Source organism: Cervus canadensis, chromosome 18 (assembly GCF_019320065.1).
Source record: "Cervus canadensis isolate Bull #8, Minnesota chromosome 18, ASM1932006v1, whole genome shotgun sequence".
In the NCBI taxonomy this organism is placed as follows: domain Eukaryota; kingdom Metazoa; phylum Chordata; class Mammalia; order Artiodactyla; family Cervidae; genus Cervus; species Cervus canadensis.
The window spans coordinates 39791907-39806128 of NC_057403.1; the positions used below are offsets into that span (position 1 = coordinate 39791907).

The following is a 14222-nucleotide window of genomic DNA, read 5'->3' on the forward strand; positions in this document are numbered from 1 at the left end:
CTTGATAGGGATTGCATTGAATCTATAGATTGCTTTGGGTAGAATAGCCATTTTGACAATATTGATTCTTCCAATCCATGAACAAGGTATGTTTCTCCATCTGTTTGTGTCCTCTTTGATTTCTTTCATCAGTGTTTTATAGTTTTCTATGTATATGTCTTTTGTTTCTTTAGGTAGATGTACTCCTAAGTATTTTATTCTTTTTGTTGCAATGGTGAATGGTATTGTTTCCTTAATTTCTCTTTCTGTTTTTTCATTGTTAGTATATAGGAATGCAAGGGATTTCTGTGTGTTAATTTTATATCCTGCAACTTTACTATATTCATTGATTAGCTCTAGTAATTTTCTGGTAGAGTCTTTAGGGTTTTCTATGTAGAGGATCATGTCATCTGCAAACAGCGAGAGTTTCACTTCTTCTTTCCTATCTGGATTCCTTTTACTTCTTTTTCTGCTCTGATTGCTGTGGCCAAAACTTCCAACACTATGTTGAATAGTAGTGGTGAGAGTGGGCACCCTTGTCTTGTTCCTGATTTCAGGGGAAATGCTTTCAATTTTTCACCATTGAGGGTGATGCTTGCTGTGGGTTTGTCATATATAGCTTTTATTATGTTGAGGTATGTTCCTTCTATGCCTGCTTTTTGGAGAGTTTTAATCATAAATGAGTGTTGAATTTTGTCAAAGGCTTTCTCTGCATCTATTGAGATAATCATATGGTTTTTATCTTTCAATTTGTTAATGTGGTGTATTACATTGATTGATTTGCGGATATTAAAGAATCCTTGCATTCCTGGGATAAAGCCCACTTGGTCATGGTGTATGATTTTTTTAATATGTTGTTGGATTCTGTTTGCTAGAATTTTGTTAAGGATTTTTGCATCTATGTTCATCAGTGATATTGGCCTGTAGTTTTCTTTTTTTGTGGCATCTTTGTCTGGTTTTGGAATTAGGGTGATGGTGGCCTCATAGAATGAGTTTGGAAGTTTACCTTCTGCAATTTTCTGGAAGAGTTTGAGTAAGATAGGTGTTAGCTCTTCTCTAAATTTTTGGTAGAATTCAGCTGTGAAGCCATCTGGTCCTGGGCTTTTGTTTGCTGGAAGATTTCTGATTACAGTTTCGATTTCCTTGCTTGTGATGGGTCTGTTAAGATCTTCTATTTCTTCCTGGTTCAGTTTTGGAAAGTTATACTTTTCTAAGAATTTGTCCATTTCATCCAAGTTGTCCATTTTATTGGCATAGAGCTGCTGGTAGTAGTCTCTTATGATCCTTTGTATTTCAGTGTTGTCTGTTGTGATCTCTCCATTTTCATTTCTAATTTTGTTAATTTGGTTCTTCTCTCTTTGTTTCTTAATGAGTCTTGCTAATGGTTTGTCAATTTTGTTTATTTTTTCAAAAAACCAGCTTTTAGCTTTGTTGATTTTTGCTATGGTCTCTTTAGTTTCTTTTGCATTTATTTCTGCCCTAATTTTTAAGATTTCTTTCCTTCTACTAACCCTGGGGTTCTTCATTTCTTCCTTCTCTAATTGCTTTAGGTGTAGAGTTAGGTTATTTATTTGGCTTTTTTCTTGTTTCTTGATGTAAGCCTGTAATGCTATGAACCTTCCCCTTAGCACTGCTTTTACAGTGTCCCATAGGTTTTGGGTTGTTGTGTTTTCATTTTCATTCATTTCTATACATATTTTGATTTCTTTTTTGATTTCTTCTATGATTGTTGGTTATTCAGAAGCGTGTTATTTAGCCTCCATATGTTTGAATTTTTAACAATTTTTTTTCCTGTAATTGAGATCTAATCTTACTGCACTGTGGTCAGAAAAGATGACTGGAATGATTTCAATTTTTTTGAATTTTCCAAGGCTAGATTTATGGCCCAGGATGTGATCTGTTCTGGAGAAGGTTCCATGTGCACTTGAGAAAAAGGTGAAATTGATTGTTTTGGGGTGAAATGTCCTATAGATATCAATTAGGTCTAGCTGGTCCATTGTGTCTTTTTTTTGGTTTGTTTGTTTTTGCATTGTGTCTTTTAAAGTTTGTGTTTCCTTGTTAATTTTCTGTTTAGTTGATCTATCCATAGTTGTGAGTGGGGTATTAAAGTCTCTCACTATTATTGTGTTACTATTAATTTCCCCTTTCATACTCGTTAGCGTTTGCCTTACCTATTGCGGTGCTCCTATGTTGGGTGCATATATATTTATAATTATTATATCTTCTTGGATTGATCCTTTGATCATTATGTAGTGTCCTTCTTTGTCTCTTTTCACATCCTTTATTTGAAAGTCTATTTTATCTGATATGAGTATCGCGACTCCTGCTTTCTTTTGTTCTCCGTTTGCGTGAAATATTTTTTCCAGCCCTTCACTTTTAGTCTGTATGTGTCTCTTGTTTTGAGGTGGGTCTCTTGTAGACAGTATATATAGGGGTCTTGTTTTTGTATCCATTCAGCCAGTCTTTGTCTTTTGGTTGGGGCATTCAACCCATTTACATTTAAGGTAATTATTGATAGGTGTGGTCCCGTTGCCATTTACTTTGTTGTTTTGGGTTCACGTTTATACAACATTTCTGCATTTCCTGTCTAGAGAAGATCCTTTAGCATTTGTTGAAGAGCTGGTTTGGTGGTGCTGAATTCTCTCAGCTTTTGCTTGTCTGTAAAGCTTTTGAATTCTCCTTCATATCTGAATGAGATCCTTGCTGGGTACAGTAATCTAGGTTGTAGGTTATTCTCTTTCATTACTTTAAGTATGTCCTGCCATTCCCTTCTGGCCTGGAGGGTTTCTATTGATAGATCAGCTGTTATCCTTATGGGAATCCCTTTGTGTGTTATTTGTTATTTCTCCCTTGCTGCTTTTAATATTTGTTCTTTGTGTTTGATCTTTGTTAATTTGATTAATATGTGTCTTGGGGTGTTTCGCCTTGGGTTTATCCTGTTTGGGACTCTCTGGGTTTCTTGGACTTGGATGGCTATTTCCTTCCCCATTTTAGGGAAGTTTTCAGCTATTATCTCCTCGAGTATTTTCTCATGGCCTTTCTTTTTGTCTTCTTCTTCTGGGATTCCTATGATTCGAATGTTGGGGCGTTTCACAGTGTCCCAGAGGTCCCTGAGGTTGTCCTCATTTCTTTTGATCCTTTTTTCTTTTTTCCTCTCTGCTTCATTTATTTCCACCATTTTATCTTCTACCTCACTTATCCTATTTTCTGTCTCCGTTATTCTACTCTTGGTTCCCTCCAGAGTGTTTTTGATCTCATTTATTGCATTATTCATTTTTAATTGACTCTTTTTTATTTCTTCTAGGTCTTTATTAAACATTTCTTGCATCTTCTCAATCTTTGTCTCCAGGCTATTTATCTGTAACTCCATTTTGTCTTCAAGATTTTGGATCATTTTTATTATCATTATTCTAAATTCTTTTTCAGGTAGATTTCCTATCTCCTCCTCTTTTGTTTGACTTGGTGGGCATTTTTCATGTTCCTTTACCTGTTGGGTATTTCTCTGCCTTTTCATCTTGTTTAGATTGCTGTGTCTGGAGTGGGCTTTCTGTATTCTGGAGGTCTGTGGTTCCTTTTTATTGTGGAGGTTTCACCCAGTGGGTGGGGTTGGATGATTGGCTTGTCACGGTTTCCTGGTTAGGGAAGCTTGTGTCAGTGTTCTGGTGCGTGGAACTAGATTTCTCTTTCTGGAGTGCAATGGAGTGCCCAGTAATGAGTTTTGAGATGGGTGTATGTGTTAGGTGTGACTTTGGGCAGCCTGTATGTTGACGCTCAGGGCTATGTTCCTGCGTTGCTGGAGAATTTGCGTGGTATGTCTTGCTCTGAAACTTACTGGCTCTTGGGTGGTGGTTGGTTTCAGTGTAGGTATGGAGGCTTTTGGACGGTCTCTTATTACTTAATGTTCCATGTAGTCAGGAGTTTTCTGGTGTTCTCAGGTTTTGGGCTTAAGTCTCCTGCCTCTGGATTTCAGTTTTATTCTTCCAGTAGTCTCAAGACTTCTCCAACTATACAGCACTGATAATAAAACCTCTAGATTAATGGTGAAAAGATTCTCTGCCGTGAGGGACACCCAGAGAGGTTCACAGAGTTACATGAAAAAGAGGGGAGGGAGGAGGGAGATAGAGATGGCCAGGAGGAGAAAACGGGGGACTCAAGAGGAGAGAGACAGATCTACAGTTGTCTGTTCTCAGAGTGTTCTCCATAGCCCAGACACCCACAGAGATTCACAGAATAGGATTGGGAAGAGAAGGGGGAGGGAGGAAATAGAGGTGATCTGAGGGAGAAAATGGAGAGTCAAAAGTGGGAGAGAGTAATCAACACACTCCTGAGTAAAAATGGGAACTGAATATTGTATTCTTAAATGTCCAAAATTTATATCACATACTGAAAAACAAAGATTAAAAATCTAGAGTAGAGGTTAGACTCTTAAAAATACAATATTAAAAACAAAAACACAAAAAATTTTAGAAATATATATGAAGTTCAGTTTAAAAATAGGGCTTCTCTCTTTTTTTTTGCAAGGTTATAGTGAAATGAAAATGAAAATTAAGAAGTAGTAGAGGAGTAATAGGGGATTTTAAAAGAAAATAAGAGAAAAAGAAAAAAGAAAAGAAAAACAAGAGAAAAAAAATTTTTCCTAATTAAAAAAATCGTAAAAATCTATGAAAATGAAAGTTAAGGAGTAATGGGGGAGTAATAGGGAATTTTACAAGAAAATAAAAGAGAAAAAATAAAAAAGAAAAGAAAAAAATTTTTTTTAATTAAAAAAAAAAGTAAAAATATATCTAGGAATTTCTCTGGAGCTGTTGCGGTCAGTGTGGGTTTGGTTCAGTTTCAGATAGCTCCTCGTTCCAGCTTACACTTCTCGATATCTATAGGCCCCTTCCGGTGTAGTCGGTGTTATCTACAGGGGTTTTAATCTGTTGCACCGGTCCCTTCTGAAGCGGTTCCCTTTGTTTATTTGGCTTCCGTTTGCTGGTCTCTTCAGTGCCCAATTTCCGCCCTGGCACAGGCGGGCGGAGGTGGTCTCTTATTCAGGTTGCTGGTTCCGTCGCGCTGCGGGGAGGGGCTGGCGCTGCTTTCCCCGTCTACGCTGCTCAGGGTCCTGGCTGCTCTATATGGAGTGTGCCCTGCGCTGCGCGCGCGGTTCCAGCCCTCAGATGTTCCACAAAAGCGCGGACTCGGCTGTGCCTGCGTTTTGTGCCTTCCCCGCCCAAGCAGCTCAGGCAGCCAGGAGCTTCACGGGCGCACTCTCCCGGGTGCGGCGCGCCTTCTCCCCTCCGCGGCCCCAGCCCCAGTCCCCGGCCACGCCAGTCGGGTGCCTGTGCCTTGTGTCTCGCCATGACCCTCCCGGCGGATGTCGACCATCCAGAATCTCAGGAAGTCTTTGGTTAGAAACTGGAGGCCTGTTTGCAGTGCGGTAGGGGATGCGGTCTTTGGGGCCGAGCCTGCCCCTTTCCCCTCCCCCCTGCCTCCTGCCTCCGGTGGGGCTGGGCCGGTCCGCAGCCGTCTAGCTCCTCTGGACTTGCTCGGTCCCTTTGTTCTGTGAACGGCTGGCAGTGTGTTTGGGCCGGTTAATTTTCTCTCTCTCTTTTGCTGTCCCACAGTTTAAGTTGGTAACTCACAAAAGCTCCCTCCAATTGCCCACAGGGCACTCAGGCCCGGTCCTTACCCTAAGCAATGCCGCCCGCTCCTCTCCGTTCATTCCCCACTTGCTGGTGGCGGATGCGGGCGTCTAGGGTACTTTTCTGCTGGGAGTTGCTTTTAGGCACGTAATCTGTGGATTTTATTAATTTTTCCCCTCCCAGTTAGGTTGCCCTCCGAGATTTAAAAACTTACCCCAGACCCGCCAGTGCGAGGGTTTCCTGGTACTTGGAAACTTCCTCTATTAAGACTCCCTTCCCGAGATGGATCTCCGTCCCTAGCTCTTTTGTCTCTCTTTTTATCTTTTATATTTTGTCCTACCTCCTTTCGAAGACAATGGGCTGCTTTTCTGGGCTCCTGATGACCTCAGCTAGCGATCAGAAGTTGTTTTGTGAAGTTTGCTCTGCGTTCAATTGTTCTTTCGATGAATTTGTAGGAGAGAAAGTGGTCTCCCCGTCCTATTCCTCTGCCATCTTGGCCCCCCCCACCCAAGTCATCATTTTAATCCAGAGATTGTACACAGGCATGTCAGGGCCCAGTTTAGCCTGGAGACAGGCTCTTTGAGATATTGACATATTAATATAGATGTCAATATAGATCATACAGTTTAATATAGATATTAGTTTGGATTAATTATCAGCCTCTAAAGATGGGGAGATCCCACTTTTCAAAGGTGTACTTCAGTCTTTTCCTGAAAATCAGCAGATGTGGCTGCGGGACACCCATTCCAAGCAGAATGGGGTTGCTGATTCAGATGGGCAGGGGTTCTCTGATTTGCCATATTCTCCTCTGCTCCCTATAGTCTCACCCTGGCCCCCTGTCACTCATGTATGCCTTTGCCTGGGCCAGGGGCCCCTGAAACCTTCAGCAGTTGCAGTGTGGCTCCGACCTCATGGCATGCAAAAAAATCAGGGTGTATGTCTGAGTTTTGTGTGATGTGGGACAACATGCTGTGTGATTTTGGTCAGGCCAGTTGACCTCTCTGGGCTTCGCTTTTCTCATACTTCCTTCTCTGCCTCCATCTTCAAGGTTGCCTGGAGACTCTAAGAGGGGAAATGCTGGGCATAGATTTTGAACACCATACAGTGCCTGTTAGTCTCCCCCGCCGCAGAGGATGTTTCCTCAACACCGTGCTCCAGCATTTTCTTTGCACATGCTGTTCCTGTTTCCTGGACACCATTCCCCACCTATTTCCAACTCACAGGCCACCTCCTCTGGGAAGCCCTCCTTCCTAGCAGAATTGTGGCTGTGCCCTTCACAGCCGCTTGCTCCAGCACATGATGCACGCAGACTGTGAGATTGTTAACAGGACGTGGTATCTGCCGCCTGCCCAGTGCTGGGAGCTTCAAGAGGCCGAGGACCGATCATTAGGCATCTTTGTGCCCCGGCCCCCAGCACAAGAGCCTGGCAGTCAGCACAGCTCGGAAAACATTTCATATCCCTAACCCCAGACCTTGCCTCCTGCCCCCTCACAGTCACAGTGTCCTGCTGGATAGTTATCTGGTGGCACAGAGTGAGGAGGACCAGAGTGAAGAAAGTGAAACCCAGGAGCAGAGTGAAGTGGGCGGAGCCCAGGAGCAGAGTGAAGTGGGTGGAACCCAGGACCAGAGCACCTCACACCAGGTATGGAGCAGCGCCAGGCCTCGTGCCCCGGCTACCTTGGAGGCCTGGGCCAAAGTCAGTGGAAGGTTATGGGGCCATGTCCGCTTTGTTTATGGGGGGTGAGGGTTCAGCTGATGAGATGCCCATCGAATAGAGAAGAGTGGGGTGGTAGTTGCTATAAGGCCCTGCTTGTGTCAGGGATCAGATGGTGTCAAGAAGGGCCTTGGCGACATGGCCGTGAGTGGGCAGCAGTGGTCCTGGACTCCAGTCCTCATGTGGCTATGTGACCCTAGGTAAGACCCTACCCTGGGCCTCAGTGGTCACATCTGTAAAATGGGGCTAAAAACCCCTCTCCAGAGTTTTGTACACGGCTGTGGGCTGTGAAATGTGGTGCCAGGCGGAGAGTGCCGTGGGGGCTGCTCTAGTTGCTTTGTCTCCACATGCAGAGGGTTGTCTGATAATTTCCCCTCATGATAAGTGACAGGTCCAGGTGTTGGGGCCTGGGGCGCCTGTGTGTGCTGGTTGCTGCAGAAGTTGGGCTGAAGGTGTGACCAGCGGGCAGGGTAAGGAGTAGACTTGGGCCCATGAAGATGCTTGAGGGCAGATCCCCCAACACTGGCTGGGCTGGACCAGGGCAGGGATGGTTGGATGGTCACCACTTCAGTTTCCTCTTTATCTTTTGCAGGAGCTGCAAGAAGAGGCCTTGGCCGACAGCTCAGGAGGTAGGTGTGCAGTGGGGGTGGGGTTGCATAAGAATGTCTGGGCTTCTTTCAGGCTGGGGGCAGCCGGGGCACAGGGGCAAGCCCTCCCCCTCTGCCTCTCAACTCCTTCCCCTCCCTAACTCATCCCATCCTCAGGCAAAACCCATTTTCTGCATCTTAGGGCCACATAATCAGAGTCTGATGATGTATTTCAAAGGCCCCAAGGGAATTGCCTTGAGGCCCAGCCCCCCACCTTCCCCCCACCCCTACCCCACCTGGACTCCAGGTGTGTGCGTGCTCACTCAGTCCTGTGTGACTCTGCAACCCCATGGACTGTATCCCACCAGGCTCGTCTGTCCATGGGATTCTCCAGCCAAGAATACTGGAGCAGGTTGCCATTTCCTACTCCAGAGGAATCTTCCCGACCCAGGGATCTAACCCATATCTCTTGCGTCTCCTGCATTGACAGGCGGGTTCCCACTGCACCACTGGGAAACCCCAGGACCCCAGGAGGCCTAGGGAAACCCTACTCCCAGCTAATCCCTCCTGCCAGCCTCTTCACTGGTTCCACAACTCTCTAGGCTACAGACCAGTGAGAGTTTGGCTCAAATGTATCATACCTGAATGAAAACTAGGAGGAGAGCTTGCTAAAAGCGTGTCCTAGACTGTGTCTTTTGAGTTTTTCCTTACTGCTGAGATCTTTGGTACAAGTCTGGTCATTTGTCACTCCGACCCCTAATCCTGAGAACTTCAGGGATGACAGGCCAGAGTCTAGGGGAGTGAGGCCAGCTGGACACTGAACCCAGGCCTTGCAAACCTCCACAATCCTCAAGGCACTAGTAGTGCTCCAGATGCCCTGGGAGACAGACAGACCATTTTATAGATGAGAAAACTGAGGCTCTGTGTGGGCAGCAAGGACATAGACCTTCATGTCACTCCTGGCTCCCCCCCTTCCTTTCTGTGTGGCCTGGAGCCAGTCTGTGACCTCTCAACTGTGGCTTTCAAGTCAAGAAGAGGGGGAAGTAACAATACCTACCTCACTGGGTTGTTGGGCAGAGTGGGGATGACCATGCATCCCTGGCCCTGAAGGAAGAGACCATAATTGGGGTGATGAGCCTGTTTTCCAGGCAGCCAGTGTTGGCGATGGGATGGACCCAGGTGTCTTAACCCCAGGTGTCCTGAGTCTGCTTCCCACCTGGTCTTTGAAAAAATCCTTTGTTAACTTTAACCCAAATCTACTGGAAACCCACTAAGTCTGCACCCCACAAAGATGAACAAGACCGGGATCAGGGGGTGCAAACTAGGGCTCCATGGGGCTGGTTCCACGCCCTTCCCCAGGGCATTTGGAAGCAGGTGGCCTGGGAATCACACTTTGAGAAACACTGAGGCATGGCCTTCTGTCTGCCGCCACTTGAAAGTGTGGCTCTCAAACCAGCAGCTTTGGTGTCACCTGGGAGCTGCTTTAAATGCAGAATCCCAGGCCCCACACCAACCAGCTGAAGCAGAAACTGCACTATCACAAGATCCCTGGAGATCTCTCTGCACATTTGTGTTTGAGAGGCAATGGCCTTGAGTCGTGGTTCTCATGACTGCAATTGGAATCATTTGGGGGAGATTTAAAAAAATCCTGGTGTCAGTCTTCACCTCAGACCATTAAATCAGAATCTCTGGGGGTGGGCCTGGGCATCAGGCATTGCCAGGCCTCCCTAGGCAATTCCAATATGCAGCCTATTTGGGGAACCAGGGACCTAGGAAAAGTTATTGTGTCTGGTTGGAAGTGAAATTAATTGAGCTCCAGGGTTTCTTTAGGATGGAAAATCCTACCGGACTAAGAATGTTTGAGTGTTAGCCTAAGAGCCTGAGGAGTCCTAGGTTCTTTGATTCTAAAGTAGGAAATGCTATGATGGTTGGTTAAGGAGAGAAAGTGCCAGAACTGGGTGGTGCTCAGGGCTGTCTCTCAGAGCTGTGGGTGGACCAGCCACATGACTGGTGTTGCCCTCCAGGGATGATAGTGATGCTTCAGACTCTGGGTGCACTGCTGAAAGGGCAGGTGGGCACTGGGCTGGGTCTGTATTGGCACTGGTGGGGAAGAGCCCCACCTTCTCTGCCTCTCCCAACTCTTTGCTCCTCATTGCAGTCCCCAGGGTCCTGCCTCTGCCTGAGGCCCCCTGGCCTCAGCACTATGGCTAAGCCAGGCCGGGACATGGAGCTGAATCACCTAGTCCAGGACCAGTCGCCTGGGCAAGTGACCCCCAGACTTGCCCCCCCAAACCTGGTGGAGCACCTCCCCAATGTGCCCAGCTACCGCCCTCCCATCACCCGCATCCCTGTCCTCATCTCCCGGAGGACAAACTTGTCCAACTCCAGCTTCGTCAAGGAGACCAGGAGCTCAATCCGTCGTCTAGGTAGCGTGAAACTGCCCGCCCAGCATGCTGGTGTCTGTGTTGTGTGTTTCTGCATGGCTTGGGCTGATTTCTGCATGGGTGTTGTGGTCGTGGTGTGGGACTGCTATCTGGGCTCCTGGAAAACCACCCCTTCTTCCTCTGCTGACCAATGCCTTCATCTTGCTTTGTGGTGATTTAAGGCATAATAGTCCCCTTCTCTCTGTGCCTAAAATCCCACAATTAACAATTCATTTTTTGGGGGTTAAACATGGCATTTTGCAGATCATCAGTTTTTATATGGGTTAGTCACTCATACCCTAGTTTAAACAAGTCATTCAGATCTCCAGGCCAATGAAGAGGCTTGGATCAAGGAGCTGGGTCCGGGGGTGGAGAATAATCAGAGGGAAATGGACCAGGAGACGAGGTGAAGGTCCACTGCAGACAGAATCTACTGACCTTGAGAGTTCGCTGGGAGCTGGACTTTCTGAGGACTGTGGCTGTCTGCCCAGCAAATTCTCTTTCAGGAAAGGAGAGGCCCCCAGGTGTTGACAGGCAGACCCAGAGGAGAGGCATCCCCAGGGGCCAGTGCAGAGAGAGCCTGTCTGGACCCATTTATTTGTGACAGGTGGCCCACAGTGGCCTTCGGGCTCCTGCTGTTTGCTGCCTGCTGACAAAGAGCTGGGGGACATATTGGTGCCTCGCGGCGAACCCCTGTCACTTTGAGTCTGCCTTGACTCAAACCAGACCTGCCCGTTTTGCCTTTAATTCATTTGTTTTTGGATGGCACTGGGCAAGGTTGTCTGCGATGTCCGCAGGCAGGTTAAGCTGGACATTTCATGAGAAGAGATCCACTGTTATTCTCCCCTCCTCCTGGCTTGAGGTGGACACAGAATGGGGGTGAAGTGGAGTAAGATCACCTGGCCAGGTGACCCCGGGGATTAGTTGGTTAGCAGAGAGCGCGTAACCCCTGAGGTTGGGGGTGGTGGTGGCTCGGGGATGGCTCAGGGCTGTCTCTCAGAGCTCTTGGGCAGACCAACCTCATGACCGGTGATGTTCTCCACATGAGCTACTGGGGATGACACACCAAGCCCAGTCTTCCAGGCCAGCCCTAAATCTACTCACTCCAAAGGGTCCCCCATGTCCCCCACCCTTACATCACTTCTTGATTTTTGTATATCCTGCATCAGCTTTGCTGGAAGAGGGCGTGACAGCCCACTCTAGTATTCCTGCCTGGAGAATCCCGTGGACAGAGGAGCCTGGCAGGCTACAGTCCATAGGATCACAAAACGTCAGACACAACTACAGTGACTTAGCATGCATGCATGCAAGCATGTACCAACTCTGTGCTTATTTGCTTATTCACTTTTTCATTCAATTCAGTGTATTTAAATAGGAAGCTTTACATTATAATTCAAATGGAAAACCAGCCCGGCCTGCCATAAATAGAAGGGCATTAATAGAAATAACCACAAAGATATGGGGAACTAGGTCGTGTTGGTAATTTCTAGTGAGGTGGGAGCCTGCTGAAGGCTCATAGCTGAGTCTGCAGAAGGGAACCCGGACATGTCTGGGAGGCGTTGAGGCCATAGCAGCACTAACCTGAGGTTTCCTCTGCCCACGCTGCCTCTGGAAAGGGAGGAATGGTCTCATTCTGTGTCATCCTTTGTCTTGGCTGTGCCATCTAAAATCATCGTGTGCCTTCTCTGGTCCCTGGGAGCCCCATGCTTTGAGAAACAGCCGCAGTGACACATTGGGATGGTGGTCTGAACCAACTGTGATCGACACATGATGATTTTAGATGCTGTGGTCGAGGCAATGACAGCATGCAGTGACAAGATTATTTCCATTTCAGTGGTTCTGCTTGGCACAGAAGTCTGTGTGTAGGCTGGTCACCAACCTCAGGGTGGGCTGAGAGTTTTAGCTCTGGAGCCAGGATGCCTGGGTCCAAATCTGGGCTCTGCTACAGGTTTCTTAACCTCTCTGCTTGAGTTTCCTTCTCCACAAGATGGGGACAATGATAACAATGACCTCATAGAGTGGCTGGGAATGATGAAAGGGTTTATATATACATATAAATAAAGCACTTAGAGTTTAGTGAAACAAATGCCTAGTAGGCACATAGGAAGTGCTTAACAGTAAATATTATTATTCTCTAAACCAATTTAAACATACAATATTATTCTTTGTATTCTTAATCACAGATTCTTATTCTATAAATCAGTATAATATAAACAAATGTGATTTCTGTCTTGAGTTCCTACTCTGTCAAACTGGCAGGAAATGAAACATTGGGTTTGGGAGGTCCCCCTACCTTTGAGAGTGACTGAGTTTATAGGGTCTTATGCAGGGTGAGGTAGGGGTGAGGGGACCACATGGTCCCTCCCAGGCTCCCTAAGACAGCCTCATGGATGCTGAGGCCACCGTGTTTTTTGCTGCCAGGGGGCCACGCCGGAGGCACCCGGGGCCCTGAGCATTTTTGAGAAGCTGCCTTAGTCCTGGCTGCCTCCATGCCCCCAGCCCACTTCCAGCTTCCCTCTCCCGAGGTCTGGGGGAAGCCGGGGGAGGTCCCTGCCACCCTGTGGTTCTCTCTTGCTTTGCACAGCCTGGGGCATCTCTGGTGAGTCTAGCAAAAGTCCTGCTCATCCTCTTTTCCTGAGGGCTTAGGGTTAGTACAACAAATGCTCCAGAGTCTTGAGGTCTGCTTGTGTTCCCTCCACCAACCTTCATAATGTGCTGGCTTTTCCCATGTGGCCATTAAAAAAAAGCTCACATATCCAAATGTTTCAAAACACACCCCTCCACATTTTGGGGGTGTGCATCTGCCTTGCTGGTACCCAGACCTGCACCTGGCTACTATTGCGTGGTTTGGCCCAGGTGTAGTGGGGAGTAGGGGCACCCTACCAGCCCTTTAGCATCAGAGTTCTGCCTAGGGGCAGACCTATCCCCACAGTCCCTGGGAAGGGTAATGAAGCCCAAAACAGGGACACACCCAGGCTCCCCAGGGAGGATCTGATTCTCAGGATGCGAAGCCTCTCAGGTCAGGAGAGGAGCTGAGGGGATTATTTTTGGGGGCTCTTGGCAGATGCAAAAATAAGGAAATACCAAATGTCACAGGGGTAACACACATTATAAAAACAATCTGTCACTCTTGATTGTAGGAAGCTTTCAAATGTCTCCATTCGAGGCCCTTCAAGAGTGTGAGGCCCTGAAGAGGTAAAATTGTCACTACATGCAGATGACATGATACTATACATAGGAAACCCTGAGGACTCCACGCAAACACTACTAGACCTAATAAATGAATTTATCAAGGTAGCAGGATTCAAGATTAATATTAAAAAATCAGTTGCAACACTTTATAATAACAATGAAACATCATCAGAAAAGGAATGTAAAAAAAAAAAGAAACCCTTTTAAAATAGCACCAAAAAAAAAAAAGGACTTACCTGGTGGTGCAGTGGTTAAGAATCTGCCTGCCAAAGTAGGGGACACGGGTTTGATCCCTGGTTTGGGAGGATTCCACATGCCTCAGAGCAACTAAACCTGTGCGCTGCCACTACTGAACCTGCATGTTGCAACTCCTGAAGAACATGCTCTAAAACAAGAGAAGCCACTGCAATGAGAAGCCCACGCATTGCAACTAGAGAGTATCTCCTGCTTGCCACAGCTAGAGAAAATCCTGCACCCAGCAGCAAAGACCCAGTGCAACCAAAAACAAATAATTAATTAAAAAAATAAAACAACCTAGGAATAAACCTGACCAAAGAGGTGAAAGACTAATATGCTGAAAACTGTAAAATGTTAGTAAAGCAAATTAAAGAGGATTCAAAGAAATGGAATGATATCCCATTCCCTTCGAAGAGGATTGCAAGGATTAATATTGTTAAAATGGCAATTTTATCCAAAGCAATGT

General features: G+C 46.4%; 1 protein-coding gene across 1 annotated transcript in view; it reads left to right on the forward strand.

Annotated features, from left to right (window-relative positions):
- CNGB1 (cyclic nucleotide gated channel subunit beta 1) overlaps positions 1 to 14222 on the forward strand; it is a 74095-nt gene that overhangs the window by 22249 nt on the left and 37624 nt on the right. Inside the window, exons 14-15 of the mRNA XM_043436424.1 lie at positions 7098 to 7245; positions 7910 to 7946. Coding sequence (XP_043292359.1) covers positions 7098 to 7245; positions 7910 to 7946 — 185 coding nt within the window. The remainder of the gene's footprint in view (positions 1 to 7097; positions 7246 to 7909; positions 7947 to 14222) is intronic.